At 41.5% G+C, this 25090-nt stretch overlaps 1 protein-coding gene across 12 annotated transcripts in view; it reads right to left on the bottom strand.

Annotated features, from left to right (window-relative positions):
* Positions 1–7499: 7499 nt before the first annotated feature.
* The window catches only part of TLE1 (TLE family member 1, transcriptional corepressor), a 107569-nt gene continuing 89978 nt past the window's right edge, over positions 7500–25090 (bottom strand). For all 12 annotated transcript variants that reach the window (XM_060199514.1, XM_060199515.1, XM_060199519.1 and 9 more), the window contains 6 exons: positions 17479–17728; positions 15339–15586; positions 10914–11061; positions 9462–9612; positions 8286–8362; positions 7500–8145 (listed from right to left, as the gene is read on the bottom strand). In XM_060199514.1, coding sequence (XP_060055497.1) covers positions 8038–8145; positions 8286–8362; positions 9462–9612; positions 10914–11061; positions 15339–15586; positions 17479–17728 — 982 coding nt within the window. In that variant the 3' untranslated portion in view covers positions 7500–8037. The remainder of the gene's footprint in view (positions 8146–8285; positions 8363–9461; positions 9613–10913; positions 11062–15338; positions 15587–17478; positions 17729–25090) is intronic.

The following is a 25090-nucleotide window of genomic DNA, read 5'->3' as shown; positions in this document are numbered from 1 at the left end:
TATCAGTCATCCAAGTGTTTCTGATACACTTTAAAATTGTTGGACAATTTCTTCAAAATACAAACCCGATTAACACCATATCTTTTATTTAACTGTTTTTGTGCTGGTACAAAATTTAGAACCAAAGCTGCTTTGGATGTCTGGAGAGTAACTTCCCTGGGGCAGAAAACCATTATACAAATTTTATCACACTAAGAGAAGCCTGAAACTATGGTTATCTGATGACTTCATTGCCAAGAATTAAGAGGTGATATCCTTGAGAAGCAAATAATCCTCAATCTATAAAAAATAAAAGAGGTGTGACATGAAGCCATCCTGACTTCCCTGGGCAGACGACTTCACCAGTGTGTCCTGATATCTCACCTTCCCAGAGCAGTATCCCATCAGGGAAAGACAGAAACAGGCTGGGGTTATGGATCCACTTGCCAACAACGTCCATGTTCAGCAGAGAAGCAATTACAGAAGCCAGACCTTCCACCTTCTGGACCCAATGAAGAATTTTGGTCTATACTCCCAGAAAGATAGAGAAGCTTCCCGTGGTGGGGATGGGATACTGAACTCTGGTGGTGGCAATGGGATACTGAACTCTGGTGGTAGGAATTGTATGGAATTGTACTCCTCTTGTCCTATAATCTTATTAATCATTATTAAATCATTTTTTAAAAAAGTAAGAAAAGAGGGGTGTGAAATGTCAAAAGCTCAGGTTGATGACAGAAGCAGCAGTCTCTTCTTGCACAGCACATTGAAATGAATAATTCATTCCCCTCAACTTATTGAAAAACTTCTTAGCATGCCATTAGCTGAAATGAAATTTAAAAAATTTCAAATATGAATGTTTCATGGCCTGGGAGCCAATTGCTACTACTTACCAGTTATGAAACCTTAAAATTATTGACCCATTAAAAAAAAATCTTTTAGGGAGCCCAGCGGTAGTGCAGCGGGTTAAGCGCATGTGGCACAAAGTGCAAGGACACGAGTAAGGATCCTGGTTCTAGCCCCCGGCTCCCCACCTGCAGGGGAGTCACTTCACAGGCGGTGAAGCAGGTCTGCAGGTGTCTTTCTCTCCCCCTCTCTGTCTTCCCCTCCTCTCTCCATCTTTTAGTCTCCAAATCTTTTAGTCACTGAGTATGAAAATTTGTATTAAATACTTCACATTACCTGGTGGATAATAGAAATTTAACAGATGGCTTCCAGGAGCAGTGGATTCAGTGTATGCACTGAGCCCCAGTGATAACACTGGAGACAGTTAATTAAACAAATGCCAACTATAATTATTTATTTATTTTGAAAGGACAGAGAGAAATTCAAAGGGGCGGCAAAGACAAAGAGGGAGACACCTGCAGACCTGCTTCACTGCTTATAAAGCTACATGCAGGTGGCGAGCCAGGGGCTCAAACCAGGATCCTTGCATGGGTCTTTGCGCTTCATACTATGTGTACTTAACTCAGTGTGCCACCGTCCAACCTCTATAAGTGCCAATTATCACCTTGCTAAACTAGTTTGCCCTTACTATAAAATAGGTACAAGAAACATCTAGTTATGGAAAAAGTATTGATTTCACTAGGACTTCAATTTTTAGTCAGTGAACTTCAATTTCTATGTCAAGAATATATATTTAAGGTGTAAAAGGACAATACCACAAAAACAAGAGTAAATACACCTGAAATAAAAATCTATTAAAAATAAAAAACAAGTATTTGCTTCAATTATTAGTGAATACAAATCTATGATTATATCTATGATTTTTCACTAAAGGGATAAAGGAGTTCTCTAATCATCAACTGTTTCAAATAAATATATGAGGAAATCTGGATAGGCAGGTAAAATCTCAGCTCCCTCTTTTGAGATTTGGAAGTACAAAAACAGTATACACAGTGAAATCTGAATTTGATTTTTACTTCCTATAAGGTCATGGAGACAGAGATTCCTTGAGCCATGATTACTTAAAAGGGATCACAACATTTACTTTTTGATATACAAAATTTACATTTGTATATGAGAATTCCTATGGTGTTTGTGTGTAAAACTGTTCTTGGAACATGGTGGTGAGGTCTATTTGAATGTGAACTTATTGAACCCATATTTAAGTTAATAACACAAATGTAGCTTACATGTACCTCAACAATCACGATACAAAACTTCTGAGAGAGAGGTGGGGTGACTCCAAAGGACAAGATTATTCCGATTCATATTGCCTTAGCGAGAAACGTTACTCTCAAACCCTCACGACTGTGGCGTAGGCATGACAATTTTATCATTTCCATTCTGGAAGTGATGAAACAATTGTCTGGGAAAGCCCCTAAGAGTCCATACTCTTAAGCAGAGGACTAAGCCATTTTAGAATGCCACTTCCAGATTTTCTGCCAACCAACCAGTATCTTAACCAAAAGGAAATGGAAGTGGTTTCATCAGACTCAAGATAATCTATAAAGTCAAGACCTTTGGAAAAAATACCATTAGAGAAAGAATATTGGAAGAATGAGAACTAGGTAAAAAGTGTGTGTTGGGAGAGATGAATACAGAAACAGAGGACTATTTCTTTAACTCTGAATCCTTTCCAATGTGTCCTCAACTCCCCTCTCTCTCTTTTAATATTTTTATTTATTATTGGATAGAGAGAGAGAGAAATTAAGAGGGGAGGGGAGAGAGACAGAGACACCTGCTTCACTGCTTATGAAGCTTCCCCCCTGCAGGTGGGGACTAGGAGCTTGAACCTGGGTCCTAGAGCACACTGTAATATGAGCACTTAACCAGGTGCACCATGGTCTGTCACCCCATCCCCAACTCCTCTTCTCTACTGTTACAGGACACACAGCAAGAGGCCACATTTTCCCAGCCTACCACATGACTTTAGTCTCTGCCAATGAACTTGTAATGAAAGTGACGAACAAATTCTCATTCGTTTGAAAGCACATCCCATTCCCTGGACTTCTGCTGCTCTCACTGCTGGCTGGATGTGCAGACAACTGGAGTAATCATGGAAACAAGAATTGCATTTCCTTGTTGGGGTCCTTGCTCTTACATGGGCAAGAAACCAAGTTCTTGTAACCTCTAAACCATCATATTGTCTAAGTTCTGTTGGAGCAACTTAATCTCTACCTGATTAGTACAGAAAACAGGGAAGTAAGGTAGAGAAGAAGAAAGACTAGACAAGGTGAACCCTACATTAATAAGCTGTCAAGAGTCTAGTATGGAAATTTGCTTCATTATACAAGGAAAAGGAGAAATCAGTATCAGTAATTAGGGTCTTGCCATTCACTTAGTAAGAAGAGAAAAATATTCAACAGATTCTGTACATAAATACTATTTTGTCAAAAAGCAAACAAAATAGTACTACTAAATGTATAAAATCAAGAAGGCCTGGATAACAAATGAAAAATATTAAGACAAACTGCCAACAACTCGTTGGATCATATGAAAACAAGAATATTAACATTCCTTAGATGCTATTTTAAAATGAGGAAGCTTAGCTTGAAATTATAAATGATTATTTTCTAAAATATAAGAGTAACAAATTAGGTATATAAAAAATGAGCCATGAAGCCATTTCAGGAAAAAATTTGCATGGCAACTTACTAAAAGCCTAAGGACACAGGTCCCATCTAATCAAATTAGTAAGTGTGTCCACAAAGATAAAAACCAAACTAATGATAGCAAATGCCATAGCTGCAGTGTAAGCCTTGAGAAGAAAGAGCTAAATGCTGGGTATGATTGGTGTAAGTAAATTAGTATAATAGATCAAATGGGTATTAATGAGACAAAACCAGTTGATATCCCACCTTTCCCTTACAGGTTATTAAGTCTACAGCTTTGTGGACACCATCAGCGAAACACTAAACTCATTTATATGCCTTAAGAGTGAAGCTTGTGAAGAGAGAAATATGTAGATTTGAAAAAATTAGGTCTTCCTAGAGAAAATAGTATGGCAGCATATGTACTAGAGTGATGCCTGGTTCCTTCTTTCTCTCTCCTATCTTTCTCATTAATAAATAAATAAAATCTTTAAGAGATAATCCTTTAAAATAAATCAATTAGTTAAATTAAATAACTAGAAAGAGAGAAAGAGAGTATGTATCTCCCAAAAGATCAAGAAGCAGAGCTTGAGCTGGTAGTCTTGAATCACAAGAATATACTAAAAAAATGAACCTTGACAATTATTCTGGCTTCTTCCAATAAAAACAATCATTGCTAGGGCACCAAAGTAATAACCTTGAGGTGAGGGGTAGACATGCAGCTTCCTGGGCCAGTGGGGGGTGGAAGTGGGTGGGAGGGATGGGTCACAGTCTTTTGGTGGTGGGAATGGTGTTTATGTACACTCCTAGTAAAATGTACTCATATACATCACTAGTTAATTAATACGAGAGGGGGGAAATTAATTGTATGTCTCGAAGTTTTTCAAAACACAAACGGAATCTTTTCTCAGTATATGCAGTGTAATTGATATGCAGACTCTCTCAAAAGCCTAGACCAAGTAGATCAGAAGCAACCAATAGCACAGCTATATACAAGATACTGGGTACTGTACAGCAAACCATAACAAAAGGACCTTTCAAAGTTAACCCAATTACCAAATAATGTGATGATAACATTAACTATCGATTGTCTTTCTAACCCTAAGACAGCAGGAACCTCACATCTCCACTATAGAGCCTCTACTTCCCCCAGTCCTGGAACCATTGGATAGGGCCCACTTTCCCGTATGCCTCTCCTAATCCATATCAAATAATATTGCATCTGATGATCACAACCTAACCAACACGATTGCCACCTCAACATGCTTCACTTCAGACTGTGTCGAGAGACTACACATGTGGAATGACAACCCTTCAGCTTCATTACTCGGGTGAAACCTTTCCTTTTATAGTATACTCTAATTCCATCTCAGGTGGTTCACTTTCTAACAAAGTCCCAAAACCTAGATATACACTAGTTTCTGTGAGAGAGAGCATATGTTCACACGTATCCATAAACTACTGCAAAACATATACCTGAAAGCAGAAGTACACTAGTTTGCAGTGAGTATCCCCCCTAACACTTCCTCTCCACTATTCCAAGTTTTGGGTCCATGATTGCTCAACTTGTTTGGCTTCGTATGTTAACTCTCTTTTCAGTCACCAGGTTCCAGATGTCATCAGGATGCCGGCCAGGCTTCCCTGGACTGAAGACCCCACCAATGTGTCCTGGAGCTCTACTTCCCCAGAGACCCACCCTACTAGGGAAAGAGAGAGGCAGACTGGGAGTATGGACCGACCAGTCAACGCCCATGTTCAGCGGGGAAGCAATTACAGTAGCCAGACCTTCCACCTTCTGCAACCCACAATGACCCTGGGTCCATGCTCCCAGAGGGATAGAGAATGGGAAAGCTATCAGGGGAGGAGGTGGGATATGGAGAATGGGTGGTGGGAATTGTACCCCTCCTACCCTATGGTTTTGTTAATTAATACTTTCTTAAATTAAAAAAAAAAAAAAAAACAATCATTGCTTTGATTTCTTTCGCTTGCCTGATTGCTATGTCAAGAACTTCCAATACTATGTTGAAGAGTAATGGTGATAATGGACAGCCCTGTCTAGTCCCCAATCTGAGGGGGAATGCTTTCAGCTTCTGTCCATTGAGTATGATGTTGGCTATAGGTTTGATATATATGGATTCCATTATCTTAAGGAATTGCCCATCTATTCCCATTTTTTGTAGTGTTTTTGAGCATGAATGGGTGTTGGATTTTGTCAAAGGCTTTCTCTGCATCTGATGAGATAATCATGTGCTTTTGGTTTTGCTTTTACTGATGTGGTGAATAACACTGATTGACTTACATCAGTGTTATATGTTGAACCAGCCTTGCATACCTGGGATAAGTCCCACTTGGTCGTGATGAACAATCCTTCTTTATCTGGTTGGCCAGGATCTTGTTTAATGTTTTGGCATCTGTGTTCATCAGAGATATTGGTTTGTAGTTTTCCTTTTTTGTTGTGTCCCTATCTGCTTTTGATATCAGGGTGATGTTGGCTTCATAGAAGGTGGAAGGGAGTGTTTCTTCAATCTTGTGGAAGAGCTTTAAAAATATAGGTATTAATATAGGTATTTAATACCTATATTAAAAATAATAGGTATTTCCTCAAAGTTTTATAGAATTCGTTTGTGAAGCCATCTGGTCCAGGACTTTTGTTGTTGGAAAGATTCTTAATAACTGTTTCTATTTCTTTGTCTGTGATTGGTGCATTTAAGTTTTGTAGTTCTTCTTGGCTCAGTTTTGGAAGGGCATATGTTTCTAGGAATTCTTCCAGATTCTCTAGCTTGGTGGCATATAGTTCTTCATAGAAGTTTCGCATGATTTTCTGGATTTCTATAGTGTCAGCTGTAATATCTCTTCTATCTTTTACAAGTCTATTTATTTGAGTCTTCTCCCCCCCACCCCTTTTTTTTTTAGTGAGTCTGGCTAGGGGATTGTCAATCTTGTCTAATTTTTCAAAGAACCAACACAGAATGTGAGCTCAGATCTACAGGGATGCAGTGGTCACATAGGCTCCTAAGCTGAATATGGGCCCCAGACCAAATCAAATAGATGGGGTTTACAGTCAACAATATTTATACCCCTTTCCAATATTAGGGAGCTACTCTCTTCCCTGATTCAGCTTTCTGTTCCTTTTCCAGCCATGACATCATGTCTCCAGACAATAACTTGGATCCACCTGTGTATCAGATTTCAGGCTCGGGGGAGGGGGGGGGAAGCAAACTAGTATAGCCACAGGCCCTTTGAAACTTAACTAAAATATGCCTATTAGTTATCTACAAAATGGAATATCCCCCCAACTCTTCATCTGTACCATTCTAGCCTTTAAGTTCATTATTGATCAACAATTTGTTTGGCTTTGTATGTTAACTCTGTTTTCAGCCACCAGGTTCCAGATGCTAGCAGGATGCGACCAGACTTCCTTGGACAGACAACCCCACCAATGTGTCCTGGAGCTCCACTTCCCCAGAGCCTCACCCTACTAGGGAAAGAGAGAAAGGCTGGGAGTACGAATCGACCTGTCAACACCCATGTTCAGCAGGGAAGTAATTATAGAAGCCAGACCTTCCACCTTCTGCATCCCACAATGACCTGGGGTCCATACTCCCAGAGGGTTAAAGAATAGGAAAGCTATCAGGGGAGGAGATGGGATATTGAGTTCTGGTGGTGGGAATTGTGTGGAGTTGTACCCCTCTTATCCTATGGTTTTTGCCAGTGTTTCCTTTTTGTAAATAAACAAATACAAAAAATTACTAAAGCTAAAAAAAAAAAAAAAACAATACCTTTAGCTATTTATAACTCCCAGAGTGTTCTGTAACTCAGAAGAGTGTAGATTAGGTCCTAGTACACAGGAATTCACAACCAGACATATTTATAAAATAAGAAATGTGTTTTAGAACTTCCTCTATAAATGTTTAGGCTTTGTTGATAGAACCCACATCAGTAATCTCAAAGCTTTGATTAACAACAATGAAGGAAAAGGAAAGCCACTTACTGGTACTAAAGCCTTTACTGTAATAAACCAAATATATTTACAATTTATACAAATGTTTAACCTTCAACAAAAATACAAATTAAAAAAAAAAACATTTCACAAGATGCAAAACCAGGAAACAAGTTCATTGGAGACACCACTGCTCTACCAAGAACGGAACGAGAGGGTAAGCTCAAGGAACAGAAAGGTTACTGGGCAGGTCACACAGGAAGAAGGGGGGAAAAAAGGGCTCTGCCTGGGTTGGTCAGCAGGGTCCGTCTGTCCCTCAAGCCTCAACCCTTGGCCCTCTGTCCACTTCATCTTGACGCTCCATTTGGTCTAGGTAGATAGCGACCCTTCTGTTGATGGACTCTGTCGCCGCCTCTTTGTCAACTCAAAGTCATTCTGTGTCGAGGCTTGGAAATAGGTTTTCATGTTTGTTTTTTTTTTTTCCTTTCTTTTTTCTTTTTTTTTTTTTTAAGTTACAAGTTTCCTATTTCTACAAATTCAAACCATTTTGGCCCAAATCAACTATAAATGTTAAATGACATGTTTTCAGTAGATGACTTCATAGACTGTAGCCTTCTTGTCCCCTGAGCCAGTGACTATGTACTTATCATCCACAGAGATGTCACAGCTAAGCACGGATGAGGACTCTTTGGACTGGAAGAGAAAACAATGGGAGTGTGTTTAATGCGGAACAGAGATGCTCAAGAGCCCTACTCCCTCCAAAGCACCCTCACTTCTGATGTCAGCCAGTACACTGTGGCAAGTTACGATTCTAAGTTGGAGCACTGACTTACCTGGAATATACTAGCTCCATAGGGGGTCCGCCAAGCATTGAGGAGGTTATCTTTTCCAGTACTCACAAACCATTTACCTAGAATTAGCAAAAGGAACTCAAGTTTAAAACTTCTGTTATACTATGAGCAACTTGGACTTAGTCATATACAGCAGTTTTAATAATTACTTTACCCAATGGATTTGGCATAGCATGAATGGAAGGAGCAGGTTTTAAAATCTGGGCTTCACTGTGAACCATCTGTGGTCTTAGGTTTAATCAAAGTGGTAGGGACTGCCATCAGCCCCACTACCTAAGGAGATAGGACATCACATCGTCTGCAGTGTACATCTGTGACCTCAGGTTTAATAAAATGGTGATAGGGGTTCTGGGTCAGGCCTAGTAGCTACAGAGCTAGGACATCATACACACTACAGGCTCTCAAATAATCAACAAGATTGCTCTCTCTAGTTTATCTTCTCATGATAAAAAAGTATTAGGGAGAATTAAATGTTGGACTTAAATAAAATGCTAGACAGAAAACAGGGTGCTTAGGTAAGGGGTGGTAGAGGGCTACAGAGAACCTTGGGGTCCTGGTGCAGAACAATGTAAAAGGACCCAAAGGTTGTGGTGAGACTTTGTTCTCCAGAGAACTTTCACAAACTCCCCCAGAATAAAAATGATAAAAAAGAAAACATAATGTATAATATGTGCTGGTATGTAATAACTTCTCATCTACCCACAGAGGCATCCACCAAGTGAACAAATATTTGATTTTAGCCCTCTGCAAAGTATAGTAGTCCAAGTGCAACTAAACACTACCTCCTCTGACCAGGAGTTCCTTATCTTGATCAGTTCATAATAACTTGCCCGTCTCTATAATTCTACAACTCCCTTCCCAACCCTCAACAAAGTGCTAACTAACTACACCCCATCTCACCCATCCTCACCCCACTGAAAACAAATGCATGTCAAAAACTTGGATTAGGTAATTTCATCGTCTGTTGACTTTTCTCAAATTAGAAAAGTAGACTGAAACAAGCATCACTATGCTCTAGGGGACATATTAAGACAAGAGAGTTATTGCATCCAGCTGCTCAAGAACATTTTTCCCAGATACAATCTCTATGATATTTACTTAAAAGTATTTTCCATTTAGGCCATCAACATCCTCTGGTTTCCTGTCAGTTGAACTCACCACAATAAGCAAATTTTAGAGACAGCACACAGCTCTCGTGGAGATGCAGCTGGTACTTGTCGGGCTTGTTTACGTGGAGGACTTCCACATTACTGCTCTCCATGCCCACAGCCAGCCACTCCCCAGTGGGACAGTATCCAAGGGAGAAGATCTACCAGGAGCAAAGCATAATCACCGATTATTTGGCCAAGTAAACATGAGAAGTAAAATGACAGGAAGAAGGGGTCGGTGGTGATAGAAGAAGGGGGGGTGTAGTGAGCAAACTCCACACTGTGCTAAACGTCTATGGGATATGCTGCCCAACCCAACCCAGAGGAGCCAAGCGCTACATACAGACTTTTAGAAACAAGTGGAACAACTAAATACTTACATCATGTGATCACATTAAGAAATTCTTTTCGTAAGTATAATGACATGCTTGTGTGTTATTTTAAAGAGGTCATGTCTTTTTTAGATACTCACTGACTGAAACATTTATGGTTGAAATGATAATATCTGTGATTTACTTTGAGACAGTCTAATGTTTAGGGGTGGGGATAACATGAGAAAAGACTGCAGGCTGTTCATCACTGACAAATTTGGGGCTGGGAATGGGAGAGAGGTTGTTGTACAATTCTCTGTTTGAACATTATTGTTTTTTTGTACTTGTATATATATTTGGAAAATTCTCTAAGAGGCAAAAAAAGAAAAAAGAAAAGCAGATCTAAGCAAGAATCCTATTCATACTGAGAAAAGGGCTAGAGTACAGCAGACTATAAGAAGACTCAACACAAGTTAACAGGGACATGAAATATGGTAATATGTATATTGTTTCTGCCATTGTCCTACTTTTTTGAGTAGAATTATTAATAGGTAAACAATAATGATCAAAAGAGCGAGTCTACCATTAGGAGCCATCTTATATCATTTCTAAGCTTCATACGGGCTAGCCAACTATGAGTCTAGCTTCTATAAAGTAAGCTTTCATTTAAGTCTTCTGATGCAAGGGAGATGAATTAACTTTTAGGACTGTCGTAACTCTACTCCCTTCTGATATCATCACATATTTCTCAAGCTCTATTTAAATGTGAATAAAATAATCCTCTCTCATGCCCACAATAGATGGTGAGATTATACACAACAGATCAAACACTGCTGGAGGGAAATTTTATATTCTTCACTGAATGAATTCTTTAAATGAACTGTAGGTAAATAAAATAGCAAATATGCCTTAAACCTACAGATTTCAGAAAAAAAAAAACCCAAAAAACCCGCTTAGTATCTCAAGGACTCTCCTCTCCACGCTTTTCTTTCCCCTACAGGCATATCAAGTTTAGTCCTAGTCTGTTTGTCTGGTTACTACCACCCTGGAGTAGAGTGGGGAGGAAGCAGGACAACACACACACACACACACACACACACACACACACACACACACACACACACACACACACTGGGTGGAAAAGCATTCACCTGTGAGGTGAAGTCATGCTGCTGCAGCTGCCGCCCTTCTCGAAGGTCCCAGGACCTAACCGTGTTGTCCAGGCCACCAGTCCAAAGCTTGGTGCCATCGTTCGAAATGTCAATACAGCTGGCCCCGTCTGTGTGGCCCTGGAATTGCCTGATAAAACAAACCAGATTGAATAATGATTTCCTGCCAGAGCTCAAGGTAAACACTGTTGTGTTGTTAGTTTTGGACTCATTGTGTGTGTGTGTGTGTGTGTGTGTGTGTGTGTGTGTGTGTGTGTGTGTGATCTCCTCAGTGTCTGCTGATGTGCAAGATCAAACTAACCTCCCCCCGAGGAGTAGAGGAAACAGCACCTGCAGATATTTTCTCTCTTTTTCTGATCCATATGCTAAAGAAATGGAACACCACTTTACGTTATGACACAGGAGAAGTCAAAAATACACTTCAATAACTATTCTTTTTGTTGTCACTGGGGCTTCGCAGCTCTGGGCTGACTTAAGACAGACATGGAAAGACACCATAGCTTCCCCCAGTGTGGTGGAGGCCAGATCATTTGCACAGCCAAGCAGACCCCTTTCCACGTGAACTATCTTGTTTTTGCTGGCCCTCTATGGCTATTCTTAGAAATTCATCTGGAAGGTAAAAGTCCTACCAGGCCTGGGAAAGTATTATGGCACAGAACAAAGAAAGGGGTGGGGTGGGAGTGGGAAGATAAGCACAAAATCTCAAGTGTATTCCTTCTAAACAGAAGAAAGCCTGCCCTTTATAGTGGGACCTGAATCACTACATTACAAGCTTGGGGGTCCAGAAGTGCTCCTGTTTCCATGAGTGAATCAACATAGCCATGCCCTTCCTGCCAACAAAGCATGAGCTCATGTATTTACTCAACCTTGCTTTCTGTATTAGAAAGAGCCCTGCATTAGGAAATCTGGCCTCCCAGAGACAAAGGGTCATGCCAGCCTCCTGACTCAGAGGCACTAAGCTGAGACAAAGCTAATTGCTGAAGCTGACACATGGGCACCTCAGCAAGGCCCAGCCTTGAAGCTCAGCACAAGGTTGTTTTCTTAAAGGCAAACCTCCTGCTTCTGTCAAAAAACAGTCACCCAGCAGGGATTTGCTGACAGCAGATGCTCTGCAGACACCAGGAGGGGCTTGCTGAAGGGGAGGTTAGGTTAACATAATCCACAGCAGAGCTGGTGGTTTCAGGGACCCAGACTTGGCTCCACACACTAACAAGGAACAGACAGGGGACTGAGAACTGGTTAGAGTTGTTCAGGTGCCCAATGGCTGGTAAATAAGCTCACTATAAGAAGAGCTTGGGAATGTCAACAACAAACAAGCAAGCTTCCAAGACTATCCTTCTGCTAGGCCTCCCTTACATTATTAGGCTAAGCTTGGAACAGTAAAAGCATGGAAGGAAACACACACACACACACACACACACACACACACACACACACACACACACACACACCTCAATTGAATTGCTCAAGTTATATATAAGGCATCACTTTAAAACTCCTTCCAAAAGCTGTTTTGACCTTTCTTGAAATTCAGTTCTTACCCTGTGCATCCCCAATTCCTCTCTCAATTGTCACCACATCCATATACCTAAACAATTCCAACTCACTTCTAAGACTTCCCCAAGGGCACCCAGCTGGCAGCAGTCCTAGTGTCGGTTGGCCTTTGAAAATGCCACTTTGCTTTCCTTCAAACAGATTCTGAAGCTGAGTGACCTCCCCTTCAATACCTTCTGACTTCTTTTTACCTGTAGAACTCATGAAATACTTTTACTCCTCAACTATAAATGAATTTCTCTGATGACTTCTAGCAGAGCTGGTGGGTGATGCTCCACCCCTCTAGCCACATACCTCAGCACTACTCTCAGACTCCTAGAAGGCAGATCCTGTAACTGTTTAGAACACATTAGGTCACAGTAAATACAAAGCCACTCAGCCTCTCCAATGCCTAGTCACACAGAGCAGTTGACAGCCACATGTGGGCAATATGAACTGAGAACAAGATCTACAAAGTGCTGCCCCATTGCATCCAGAGGTATTGACTCCCCAGGTACTGCTACAGAGCGGGACTCGAGAGAGCTAAGACAGCAGCAAGTCTGAGCCCCGCCACAGCTCCATTAACTCTGACTCTGTGACCTGGCACATGTAAACTTAATCTCAGGCTCCTTAGCCAGAAAAATCAACATAAGAGCAGTGCAGGTGTTCTAAGATTAGAAGCATTCATATTTAAAGCACCAAGAATTAAAAATGTTGAAAGCTATTAAGGTGCTTTAGTTTCTATGGGTTGTGTATGTGTGTGTGCTGGGAGGGGGAGTCGAGGGGAAATACCTGTTGACTATAAGTATGAAGGGACTATGAGCCCCAGTTCCCTTGTCCATTCTAAGCTATCCGGTGAGCAGCTAGAGAAAAGTGGCTGTCAACCTGTAAGCCCCCCACTCCCCACCCCAAGACCTGGCTCAGTGTTACTGAATGGATTTTCATAGGAGAGAGGTTTGAAGAATGAGCTGATAGTAACATGATGACAACAGTAAAGAATATTATTGTCTCTGGAACATGTACCCCCCCAAAATGTCAGAGGCCTGCTCGCAGGTGCCTCGAATTGTATCATAAGCAAAGGCTGTTTCCAAATGAAGATGAACTGTAAAACAGAGGCAAACCACAGGTTACTTTCACCTGCAATTGGTGTTTCCTTCTGATGCTGTTGTTTGTTTTTACACCAGGGTTTTGCACCAGCTGGCAGATTCTTTTATTTTAACCAGAACATTGCTCAGCTCTGGATAATGGTGGTGCTGGGAACTGAGCCTGGAGACACCAGAGATTCAGACACGGCGGGCTTTTTGTATAACCATTATCTTCTCTCCCCAGGCACAATGTTAGACTCTAGCGAATGAGAGAGAAAGGAAACAGAGAGATACCACAGCACTGCTCCACTGCTCCTGTTGCTTCCCCTTTGCATACCGCTTTCATGTGGTAGCTGAGAACTTGAGCCCAGGTTTTTATACATAGTAATGTGTGAATTCTAACAGGCCATTTAAGATCTCTATAACCTCTAACTCATAGAAGCAACAGCTTCCGCAGAGGGGATGAGCTAGCAAGAGCCAAGTAGAGAAGCAAAGGGGGACAGAACCCCATCACTGGAGTTATTAGAAAGGCAGATTCCAGGGACCTGTGCTAGTTTCTAGTTGGAATGACCCCTAGACAGGGAATATTTGGTTACTGAGAAACACAGATACTTTAAAATCCTTCTGTGGTTCAAAATTTGTGGAATCTCCCCTTCTAATATCCTTATGTTGATTTTCTCTTATTCTTTAGCTTCTGTTTGCACAAACAAGCTTCTAGAGAAAAAACATCTACAGATGATCCATGGCTTATGGCTTTTTGACTTCAGAAATGGTGTGAAAGTAGCAAGCATTCAGTAGAAAAGCCTAATTTTAAACACAAACACACACACACACACACCATGGCTCCAGTATGCGGCACTTGCATGTGAATGTCACTACTAAGTGGCCTCCTAAGCCCAATTCTTAATGTTAAGAGAGAAAGAGAGGGAGAGAGAGAGGAGAGACACATACAGAGAAGAAAGACACCACAGCACAGCTATAATCTCTATGACAATGAGCTCATTGATACCCTGGTATCATTTTCAAGGTGCTCCTAAGGGGTTTTGGACTGAACCCAGAACTTCAAATATGGTTAGGTTTCCCAGTTCCCAAATTCTGATCTCTCAGGCTGGTAAGAGGCAGCATGCTATATCCTTAGGATGCTGAGTAGAGGCAGTGAGCAGTATTTCCTGGTCAGCCACAGAACCCCAAAAGTAAGCAGCATCTACAGACTGCTTTTCAACATGTAGAGGTCAATAAATTTCAAGAGACAGTCAATACTTTATTAGAAAATAAGCTTTGTGTAAAGATAATTTTGCCTGAATGCAGGCTAACTTAAGTGTTCTGAGCACATTTAACATAGGCTTACACTTTGTAGGTTGGGTGCACTAAATCCATTTTGGCTTTAAGATGAATTTATCCAGATTTAATTCCATCATCAGTCAAAGAAAATCTGTAGTATTTAGCACCCTTCATACTGTCACTTCATACATGATGTGCCACCTTTTGGCAAAAGCTAGAGATATTTCTAAAACACGTTTGGTATTTGTATATGGCTGAAGAACATACAAATGTCAATATAAAGCCTTAGTCATGGCTGAGCACAGCAGAAAGGCAATAAGCTCTCAGAGGGTAAGGACAGTTAGCTAGCCAGAAGGTAGAGGTGTGTGTGTGTGTGTGTGTGTGTGTGTGTGTGTGTGTGTGTGTGTGTGTGTGTGTGTGTGTGTGTTGGCATACACAGAAAAGCAGAGATAATAGGCTTATTGTCCCAGGTGCTAAAGGACATCCTTAGACACACACATTTGCTTACCTCACCAGTGTCTGGTTGTGCAGGTCCCAGACGGCAATGTTGCCATCGCTGCAGCACGAGAAGCAGACCTTGGAGTCAGGGCTGATGGCCAGAGCGTAGCAGGCTGGGGCTGAAGATGTCAGCTCCGCCTTGATGCGAGGGGTCGGGGCAGCCAGATCCCAAATGGACAGAGTGCTGGCTTCCCCTCCCACTATGAGGGTGCAACCATCAGGAAGCAATTTGCAGGAACGGATGTAGTTATCTCTATTCTGTGAAATGAATATAATTCAATTGTTAAAATAATGCATTACAACAAGCAGTAATGATGCCATGTTCTCTAGCTGCTGTCTTGGTTTTGGACTTGAAAAGTGGCATTTCACAAAAACCAACAAAGCAAGGGTTTACCAGTGAAGATTAAGATCTGATTTTAATCGTCACCCACAAAACAGCAAAATAGAAAAGATTCATAAGATTGTGTTGGTATGTGTGAACACTTCGATAATTGCTCCACCAATTCCTGACACAGAACTAAAATTATTAGTAGTATAAGGCAGGTGTACATGTACTTCTCCATGAAGATAACAGTTTCTGAACCAGCTTATATATCTCTGCTCTAATCAGCCTCCATAATTTATTATTTGAAAATTGAAGACACGGCCTTGCCTGTCTTAATTTTCATGACTCCTTACCTAAGGTGTACACTATGTCTTCATTCAACAGATGGATTTAAGAGGACTACTTTCTCAAGTTCTAACATGGCTGCTGTCATACTTAAGACTGTTTATTTAAGGTCAAAGAAACCAATACAGGAGGGCATCTTTCCAACAAACACATACTTAAAAAGGGGGTAGGACCAAAAAAAAAAAAAAACCTCTCTCTCCTGAAATAACTGCAATTCTCAAGTCTAAAAAGGTATAACTCAAGTTTTAACTGATCTCTAAAATCTCTGAATAACAAATAATGCTTAAGCAGATTAAAAAAAAGAGAAAGAGCAAGAACTTGGGGGGGGGGGGGTAAAGGGGCAAGGAAGAAAACCCTGCGCCATCCCTGAGGGTGGTAAATATTATATAATAGCCCCAACTACTGTCAGAATTGGCTAGGCTTGGTATGCTTAAGTTTAATTAATGAAGATATTTTAAAGCTATCTGATTTTAAAAATAAACCAGTAGCCTGAGAGGTGGCACAGCAGATAGTGTTAGAATTGCAAACATGAGGTCCTGAGTTTGATTTTTGGTACTGAATGCTCCAGAGTGATGCTTTGACTCTCTCTCTAGGAGGTAGATGAAAATAAATCATTAAAAAGAAAAAAAATGCATTACAACATGCATCAACATGGCTCCCTTGTGTCTCAAACAATAAGTTACTTTTCTTTTTAGAAATATTCCCTCTGGAATCCTTACCATTTGCCAAACTGCACTATCTGCAATAACAAAGTAGAGGCAGATGCCATACCATGGGCAGAATGGGGTTTAGTCTGCTTAAGACCAGTGGTATGTGGACCATAAATCCTAAGGATACAGTTTAAATACTGAAACATGTGTTGGTGTGTTCTATGATTCTAAAAGATGCAAAACTGAATTCTCATATGGTGTGAGAAGGTGGAAAAGGTGCCTTGGGAAAGCATTCCCACAATGCCTGTTTTGCTGACAGCTGCCCTGATTCCTTAGTGTGATCTATGAACTCCTTGAAACTAAGGTAGTAAAACCCACCCTCCCACATCACCCTGAAAACACAGACACTGTTCAGAATGGGTTTTATGCACATTATCAAATGTTTACTATTCAATATTTATCTAAAGGCTGTAGGGAAATTAAAAGTTGAGTGGATTGTAGGGAACAGAGTCCAGACCTAGCTGTACTTTCATCCATTAAATGGGAAACACCCTCTTGAATACACATTCAAATAAAGAGAGCTTCTGTAAATTATTGCAAAGTATACTTTAAAAGAAATCTGTCAACTCTGGGATTTAATCACTGAAATAGCAACAAATGAAACCTTCCCCTGTAAGGGAAAGGGGTGGGGGAGCAAAAGAGTGAACACAGGAAACAGAATGGTCTTCCATTTCCTCATAATGAGAATAAAATCCAGGCCTGGACAGCTATTGCCATATTGAGTCCCCAGGGGAGAAGTTACCCTTGTGCACCAGTTCCTGCTCACTTACCAAACAGTCAAGTTGAGAGACGGGGCTCTTGTTGCCTGGGTGACTGATGTCCCAGACCTTGACGCAGCCCTTCCCACCCGTGTACACGTGTCTCGTGGGGTTGCTGATGGTCACTGCACAAACCACCTCCCCGTGGTTCAGGGTGTTGATCTGACGAGCGTGTCGAGGGATTCCGGGTCCAATGAGGGCGTCGGGGGGAAAGGGGACAGGCTGCATCTGACCGTCTGCAGTGACGTGGAAGGAATATGCACTTTGGAGGAGAGGATGGTTAAAGAGCAGAGATAAGGAAGAAAGGGGACAGAAAAAAAACCAAAACACATATAATAACACAATTAGTCATCACATCAATATACTATGAGAAAGACAAAGAAAAGATCCTCTTGTTCTACTTTCCTTTTGAAATCAGAATAAAGATTTACTGACAGGACAAGTTAAAAATACAGGCCTAGCTTCCTCCCACACGAAGATCCCTAGTTTCATTTGCCCTATTCCCACATTTGGGTGCCTGTTTATTGAACAATTTGCTTTATATAATACCTCCTTTCAGCCACCAAGTTGCAAATGCTACTGTGATGTCATCCTGACCTCCCAGGATGGATGATCTCACCAATGTGTCCCAGAACCACATCTCTCCAGAGCCCTACTACACTAGGGAAAGATAAAACAGGATGGGGGTGTGGTCTGGGAGGTAGCACAGTAGATAAAGCACTGGACTCTAAACACATGAGGTGCTGAGTTCAATCCCATGAACACATGTACCAAAGTGATGTCTGGTTCTCTCTCTCTCTCTCTCTCTCTCCTCCATCTTCCTCATTAATAAGTAAAATCTTTAAAGAGGAGGAAGAAGAGGGGAAAAAGGGGGGCGGGGTGTCGGGCAGTAGCACAGTGGGTTAAGCTCATGTGCCGCAAAGCGCAAAAACTCGCCTAAGGATCTCAGTTGGAGCCCACCTCCCCACCTGCAGGGGAGTCGTTTCACAGGCGGTGAAGCAGGTTGGCAGGTATCTTTCTCTCCCTCTCTGTCTTCCCCTCCTCTCTCCATTTCTCTCTGTCCTATCAATAATGATGACATCAATAACAACAACAACAATAATAACTATAACAATAAAACAAGGGCAACAAAAGGGAATAAATATTTTAAAAAAAAAGGCTGGGGGCATGGATCGGCCTGCCAACATCTATGCTGAGTGAAGAAGCAACTACAGAAGCCAGACCTCCCACCTCCTGCACTTCATAAAGATTTTTGGGGGGAGTTGGGCTGTAGCGCAGTGGGTTAAGCGCAGGTGGCGCAAAGCACAAGGACCAGCGTAAGGATCCTGGTTCGAACCCCAGCTCCCCACCTGCAGGGGAGTCGCTTCACAGGCGGTGAAGCAGGTCTGCAGGTGTCTCTCTTTCTCTCCTCCTCTCTGTCTTCCCCATCTCTCTCAATTTCTCTCTGTCCTATCCAACAACAACAACAATAATGACTACAACAATAAAACAACAAGGGCAACAAAAGGGAATAAATAAATAAAATAAATATTAAAAAAAAAAGATTTTTGGGGCCAAGATGGTGACATAGAGACAATGCATGGCCTGAGCTCTGCAAGGAGGCTGCTTCAAAACTGGGAAGTTTGGCCACCAGGTTCCAGATGCTAGCACAATGCCAACCGGACTTCCCTAGACAGACGACCCCACTAATGTGTTCTCCGCTCCCTCAGAGCCCTGCCCCACTAGGGAAAGAGAGAGACAGGCTAAAGTATGGATTGACCTGCTAATGCCCACGTTCAGCGGGGAAACAATAACAGAAGCCAGACCTTCCACCTTCTGCACCCCATAATGACCCTGGTTCATACTCCCAGAGGGATAAAGAATAGGAAAGCTATCAGAGGAAGGGATGGGATACAGAGCTCTGGTGGTGGGAACTGTACCCCTCTTATCCTATGGTCTTGTCAGTGTTGCTAAGGATCCAGGTTCGAGCCCCTGGTTCCCCACCTACAGGGAGGATCATTTCCCAAGTGGTGAAGCAGGCTTGCAAATGTCTATCATTCCTCCCCCTCTGTCTTCCCCTCCTTTCTCTGTCCTATCCAAACAACAGTGACAGCAATGACAACAATAACAACAACAACAATAAACAACAAGGGCAACAAAAAGGGGGCGGGGAATGGCCTCCAGGAGCAGTGGATTCCTAGTGCAGGCACTGACCCCCAGCAATAACCCTGGAGGCAGAGAAAAAAAAAAAAAAGGGCAGCTTCCAACGGAGGGGATGGGGCACAGAACTCTGATATTAGAAATTGTGTGGAATTGTACCCGTTATCTTACAATCTTGTTAAATCATTACTAAACCACTAATAAAATTAATCAAAAAATAATAATAGCAGAAATGTAGCATGTACCAAAAGATACATACAGGGCTGTAAAGGATTTTAAAACATGTCCTAATCCATTCCATAAAGCATTCCTTCAATTTCCATTAAAAAACACTAAATATGTTTGCATACTAATGTAAAATACCCATATGTACTTGTGTACATGTATTTTTTGTTTAACATAAAATGACTGTTTCCAATGGTAAGATAAAGTCTTCAAGAGTCCACTATATATACAACAGAGTCCTTGACTATTTCAACACTAGCAAACAAAAAAATAGTTCTCTAAAAGCAACAGATTATGGCTTAGACTTCGTTTCTGCATAGCCAAGAAGAAACGGTAAGATTTTCTTGTGTTAAATGGCTTTGTGACGGAGATTACCAGTTTCTTCAATTATTTCCCGGTCTACCTTGGCCACAAACCCTACATTTACAGAAGAGACCAAAGCTCCCAGCTAAAAAAATGATTCTTCCCAGCTTCCTGGTCAAATGTGTCTGTCTTCTCACTGAAAAGATGTAGGCAGACTTCAAAATAAAGAGAACTCTGGGATAAACAGGATCTCTGAACTTTCCACTCAGTTTTTTTTGTTGTTGTTTTTAACCTAAAACAACACCAAAATTAAAGAAATTTATGCACTTGAAGAAAACATAACTTTTCAAGAAGAGGTGTGTGTGTGTACACACAAAGATTGGCCCTTCTCTTGCTCCTTCCTGTTGTCTGAAGTATGAACAAGCTGGTGGGGGCTCCAGTGGTTCTGAAGATGGGAATTAACTGCTATGGGGAAGGGGAGGGGAAGGGAGGAGAGGGGAGGGGAGGGGAGAGGAAGGGAAGGCAAGGGAGGGGAGGGGAGGGGAGGGGAGGGGAGGGGAGGGGAGGGGAGGGAAGGGAAGGCAAGGGAAAGGAGGGGAGGGGAGAAAGAGAAGATGGAAGAGGCTCTCATGGCCCTATGGGGCTATGACACCTGAACTAGGGTTGCTGAAGAGTCAGTATCTTTATGTGAGAAAGATCATCATGATAGTAAGCTTTCATTTGATTTTTCTACTAAACACAAATAAGCCTAATCTTGGTGCGATTTCACACCAAATTCTTAACAATTTTTTTTCTTAATAATCGAAACTCAAACCACAAATATGTTACAGATATTAGAAAACATACACAAAGTGGCAGGGGAAATAGCTCAGTGATTTAGCATATGACTTGCACATACAAGGTCCCAGGCAGGTTGGATCCCTGGCACAGCATGGGTCAGATGAGTGATTCTGTGTTCTCTTCTCTCTCAGAAAAATAAATAATTGCGGGGGTCGGGCTGTAGTGCTCGGGTTAAGCGCACATGGCTCGAAATTCAAGAACCAGCCTAAGGATCACACTTTGAGTCCCCAGCTTCCTACCTGCAGGGGGGTCGCTTTACAAGTGGTGAAGCAGGTCTGCAGGTGTCTTTCTCTCCCCCGTCTTCCCCTCCTCTCTCTATTTCTCTCTGTCTTATCCGACAATAACAATAATAACCACAACAATGATAAGAACAAGGGCAACAAAAAAGGAAAATAAATAAATAGTTAAAAAATAATAAACAAATAAATAATTGCATCATTAACATGACTAAGAATATATGCTTGCACACACACGTAAACACACACGCTTAAAAGGATGTAAGAAACAAGTGCGGAGAATGGGGCAGTTCCTACCACTGCTTGTTCATAGTGAGGGCAAGGTCCTGGAAAGGCCCACAAGTGGGCTTATGATGGCATTCCTGATAGAACTGGCCAGTGATGGTGGAAGAGAGGGATCTATTAGAGGTCTAGGCCCATATTATCTATGGGGGAATCTAAGAATTCCCTGATGAGGTGGTTTGGTATTGACCAAAAAAGATCGTAGTCATTAAGTCAGCCAGTCTCTTGCCCTTATCCAGCTTTTGTAGCCTTTTTCTTTATATGATGAGCTTGGACTTGCTCCCAGTTGTTAAAGTGTTAAGTGTCATTTGTTGTGTTCAACCAATTTTGCCCCATATCCAACAGGTAAATTATACATGCTACAATTTCCAATGGAATGGAGGGTATGGGGACACAGAACTCTGGTGGTGGGAACCATGTGGAATTAAATCTGTTATCTCATAATTTTGTAAATCAATATTAAATCACGAATAAAGTTTTTTTTTAATTAAAACAATCATATAATACATAAAATGAACTTAGGCAATACATTTTGACATCAGTGTCTTGACATATTTAGGGACTTGATTCCAAGGCAAAGGAAACAAAAGCAAAAGTAGACAAGTGAGAGAGACTACATCAGAATGAAAATCTGCACAGAGTAAAAACAGTGTGAAAACTAAGACGTCCCAGGGAGTCGGGCTGTAGCGCAGCGGGTTAAGCGCAGGTGGCGCAAAGCACAAGGAACGGCAGAAGGATCCCGGTTCGAACCCCGGCTCCCCACCTGCAGGGGAGTCGCTTCACAGGCGGTGAAGCAGGTCTGCAGGTGTCTATCTTTCTCTCCTCCTCTCTGTCTTCCCCTCCTCTCTCCATTTCTCTCTGTCCTATCCAACAATGACGACAACAACAATAATAACTACAACAATAAAACAACAAGGGCAACAAAAGGGAATAAATAAAATAAAAAACAAAACAAAACAAAACAAAAACTAAGACATCCCAGAGGCTAGGAGGTGGCTCACCCAACACAGGATATACTTTACCAGTGAGGACCTAGATTCAAGCACTTGGTACCACCACATGGGAGCAGCTGCACATGGGAAGCTTCACAGACAGTGGGGCAGTATTGCAGTGTCTGTCTGTTTCCCTGTCTTCTCTCACTTTCTTTTTTCTTTTTTATGGTTAAGCTGCTAGGAGTGGTGGAATCAATGCAGACACTAATCCCAAGTAATAACTCCAGCAGCAAAATAGATAAAAAATCCTAAAGCATCCTACTGAATGGAAGAAGATATTTGTCCATCACACATTCTACAAGAGGTTAGTATCCAAAGTATAGAAAGCATTAATAAAGTTCAATAATAAAACAAGCAGCTTCATTTAAAGTATGAGTAGAGAATCTGAATAGAGACTTCTAAGAAGAATTATAAACTGTCAACAGAAATGTGAAAGTATGTTCACTATCTCTCACAACTCTGGATATGTAAACAAAAGTAAGAGATAGCACCTCACACCTGTAAGAATAATTATCCAAAGGATAAGAACCAAATATTACAGAAAGATGTGGCAAAGGGACCACTTACACACTGCTGGAGAAAGTAGCAGTGGTACAGCCATTATGGAAAGTGGTATGGAGGATCCTCAAGAACTAAAAATGGAAATTACATAAGCTCTAATTATCCCACACTTTGGTATTTACTGCCAAAAACAAAAACACTAATCCAAAGAGGTATATGTATCCCTACTTTTATTTCAGCATTCTTTGTAACATCCAAGAAACAGAAATAGCCTGTGTTCATTCACTGATAGATGGATGAAGATAATACTATTCAGCTATTTGAAAAAGAAAGGAAGGAAGGGGAAAAAAGGGAAAGAAGGCAGACTGGTCGCTTCCATTAGGAACGGCATCATCCTGTGGGCCCACCCAGGACCTTGTCCTCACCATAAAGCAATTGACAGTAGGGATATCCCCAGTCTCTGAAGGGAGGGTGGGGTATCCTGCCCTACCACTCAAGAAAGGCTGGTCCTGAAATGAGTACAGCCTGCAATGTCCCCAGCTATGACCATGAGCTGTGAGCTCAGATTGACAGGGACCTAGAGGTTACACAGACTCTGGTGCTAAATATAAACTATATATATATGGCCCTAGGTCAGGTGGATGGAGGTAAATAGTTAATTTTATCCACAGAATTTTTTTTTCCAAGAATGGGAGTTACTCCTTACCCTAGTCCAACTTGCTAGCCCATCTTCTCTACTCTGACACCATTCTCTCACACAATATTCTTACCCAACTTCAGGCTAGCTATTAAACTCAAGCAAAACTACCATAGTTGTGTGCACCCAGGAACATGCCTAAAATGGACTTCCTAGCTTTCTTCTACCCTAGAATCCCTAATCTCATCTGCTCTAATACTACTGTTTGGTTCCTGTTCATTAACCACCTTATCTCAACTTAGGTCATGCCACCTTCCAGACACCAAATTATAGATGCTACCATGACTCCATTCCGACTTCTCTGGGCAGATAACCTCACCAATGTGTCCTGGACACTCACACTTCCAGGCTCTGGTCCACTAGGGAAAGACAGAAACAGGCTAGGGGTATGGATCGACCTGTCAATGCCCATGTTCATAGGAGAAGCAACTGCAGAAGCCAGAACTGCTACCTTCTGCTCCCCAAAACAACCATGATCTATACTCCTAGTGGGGGAGAAGTGACGGGATAAAGATAAGAGGGCTCTGAACTCCAGCTCCATCAGCACCCAGAGAGACAGAAGGAAAAGGAGAGTGACATATAGAGGTAGTTATGTTGTCATGAGTGGCTTGGAAGTGAAGAGAGGACTGAATCAGGAAAAAAAAAAAGGGGGGGGACGGCAATAATGAATAAATGTGGACAGATAGTTGTAGAGAAGATGGCTGGTCCATGTCTATAACCTTAGTGAAACTGTGGTGGATTACAGTGGAGAGACTGAAGATTTAGAACTCTGAAAATAAAGATTCCCCCTCCCCCCCAAAAAAGGAAGGCAAGTAGTTAGTTAGTCCTGCCATTTGAAACAAAACGGATGTACCTATAAGCTTAATGAAAAAAGACAGCTGGAGAGAAACAATGATTTTGCTAATATGTGGTACACAGAGAACACAAACAGATGAAATAAATTAAGCAAAAACAGGGAGTCAGGTGGTAGTGCAGTGGGTTAAAGTGCAATTGGCTCGAAGTGCAAAGACCGGCTTAATGATCACGATTCGAGTCCCTGGCTCCCCACCTGCAGGGGAGTCACTTCACAAGCAGTGAAGCAGATCTGCAGGTGTCTGTCTTTCTCTCCCCCTCTCTGTCTTCCCCTTCTCTCTCCATTTCTCTCTGTCCTATCCAACAACAGTGACATCAATAACAACAATAACTACAACAATAAAACAACAAGGGCAACAAAAGAGAATAAGTAAAATAAATAAATATAAAAAATTAAACAAAAATAAAATTTTAGACTATAAGAACAATTAGCAGTTACCAAAAGGGAAGGTGGTGGGGGAGTACGTAAATCAGGTAAAACGGGGGCAACTGTATGATAGAAGAAATAAATAATACATATAAAATGACCTCAGTTCAAAACCTTTACACCACCAAAC

This window comes from Erinaceus europaeus, chromosome 10, assembly GCF_950295315.1.
Source record: "Erinaceus europaeus chromosome 10, mEriEur2.1, whole genome shotgun sequence".
Taxonomy (NCBI): Eukaryota; Metazoa; Chordata; class Mammalia; order Eulipotyphla; family Erinaceidae; genus Erinaceus; species Erinaceus europaeus.
This window is presented reverse-complemented; position numbering and strand designations above follow the sequence as displayed.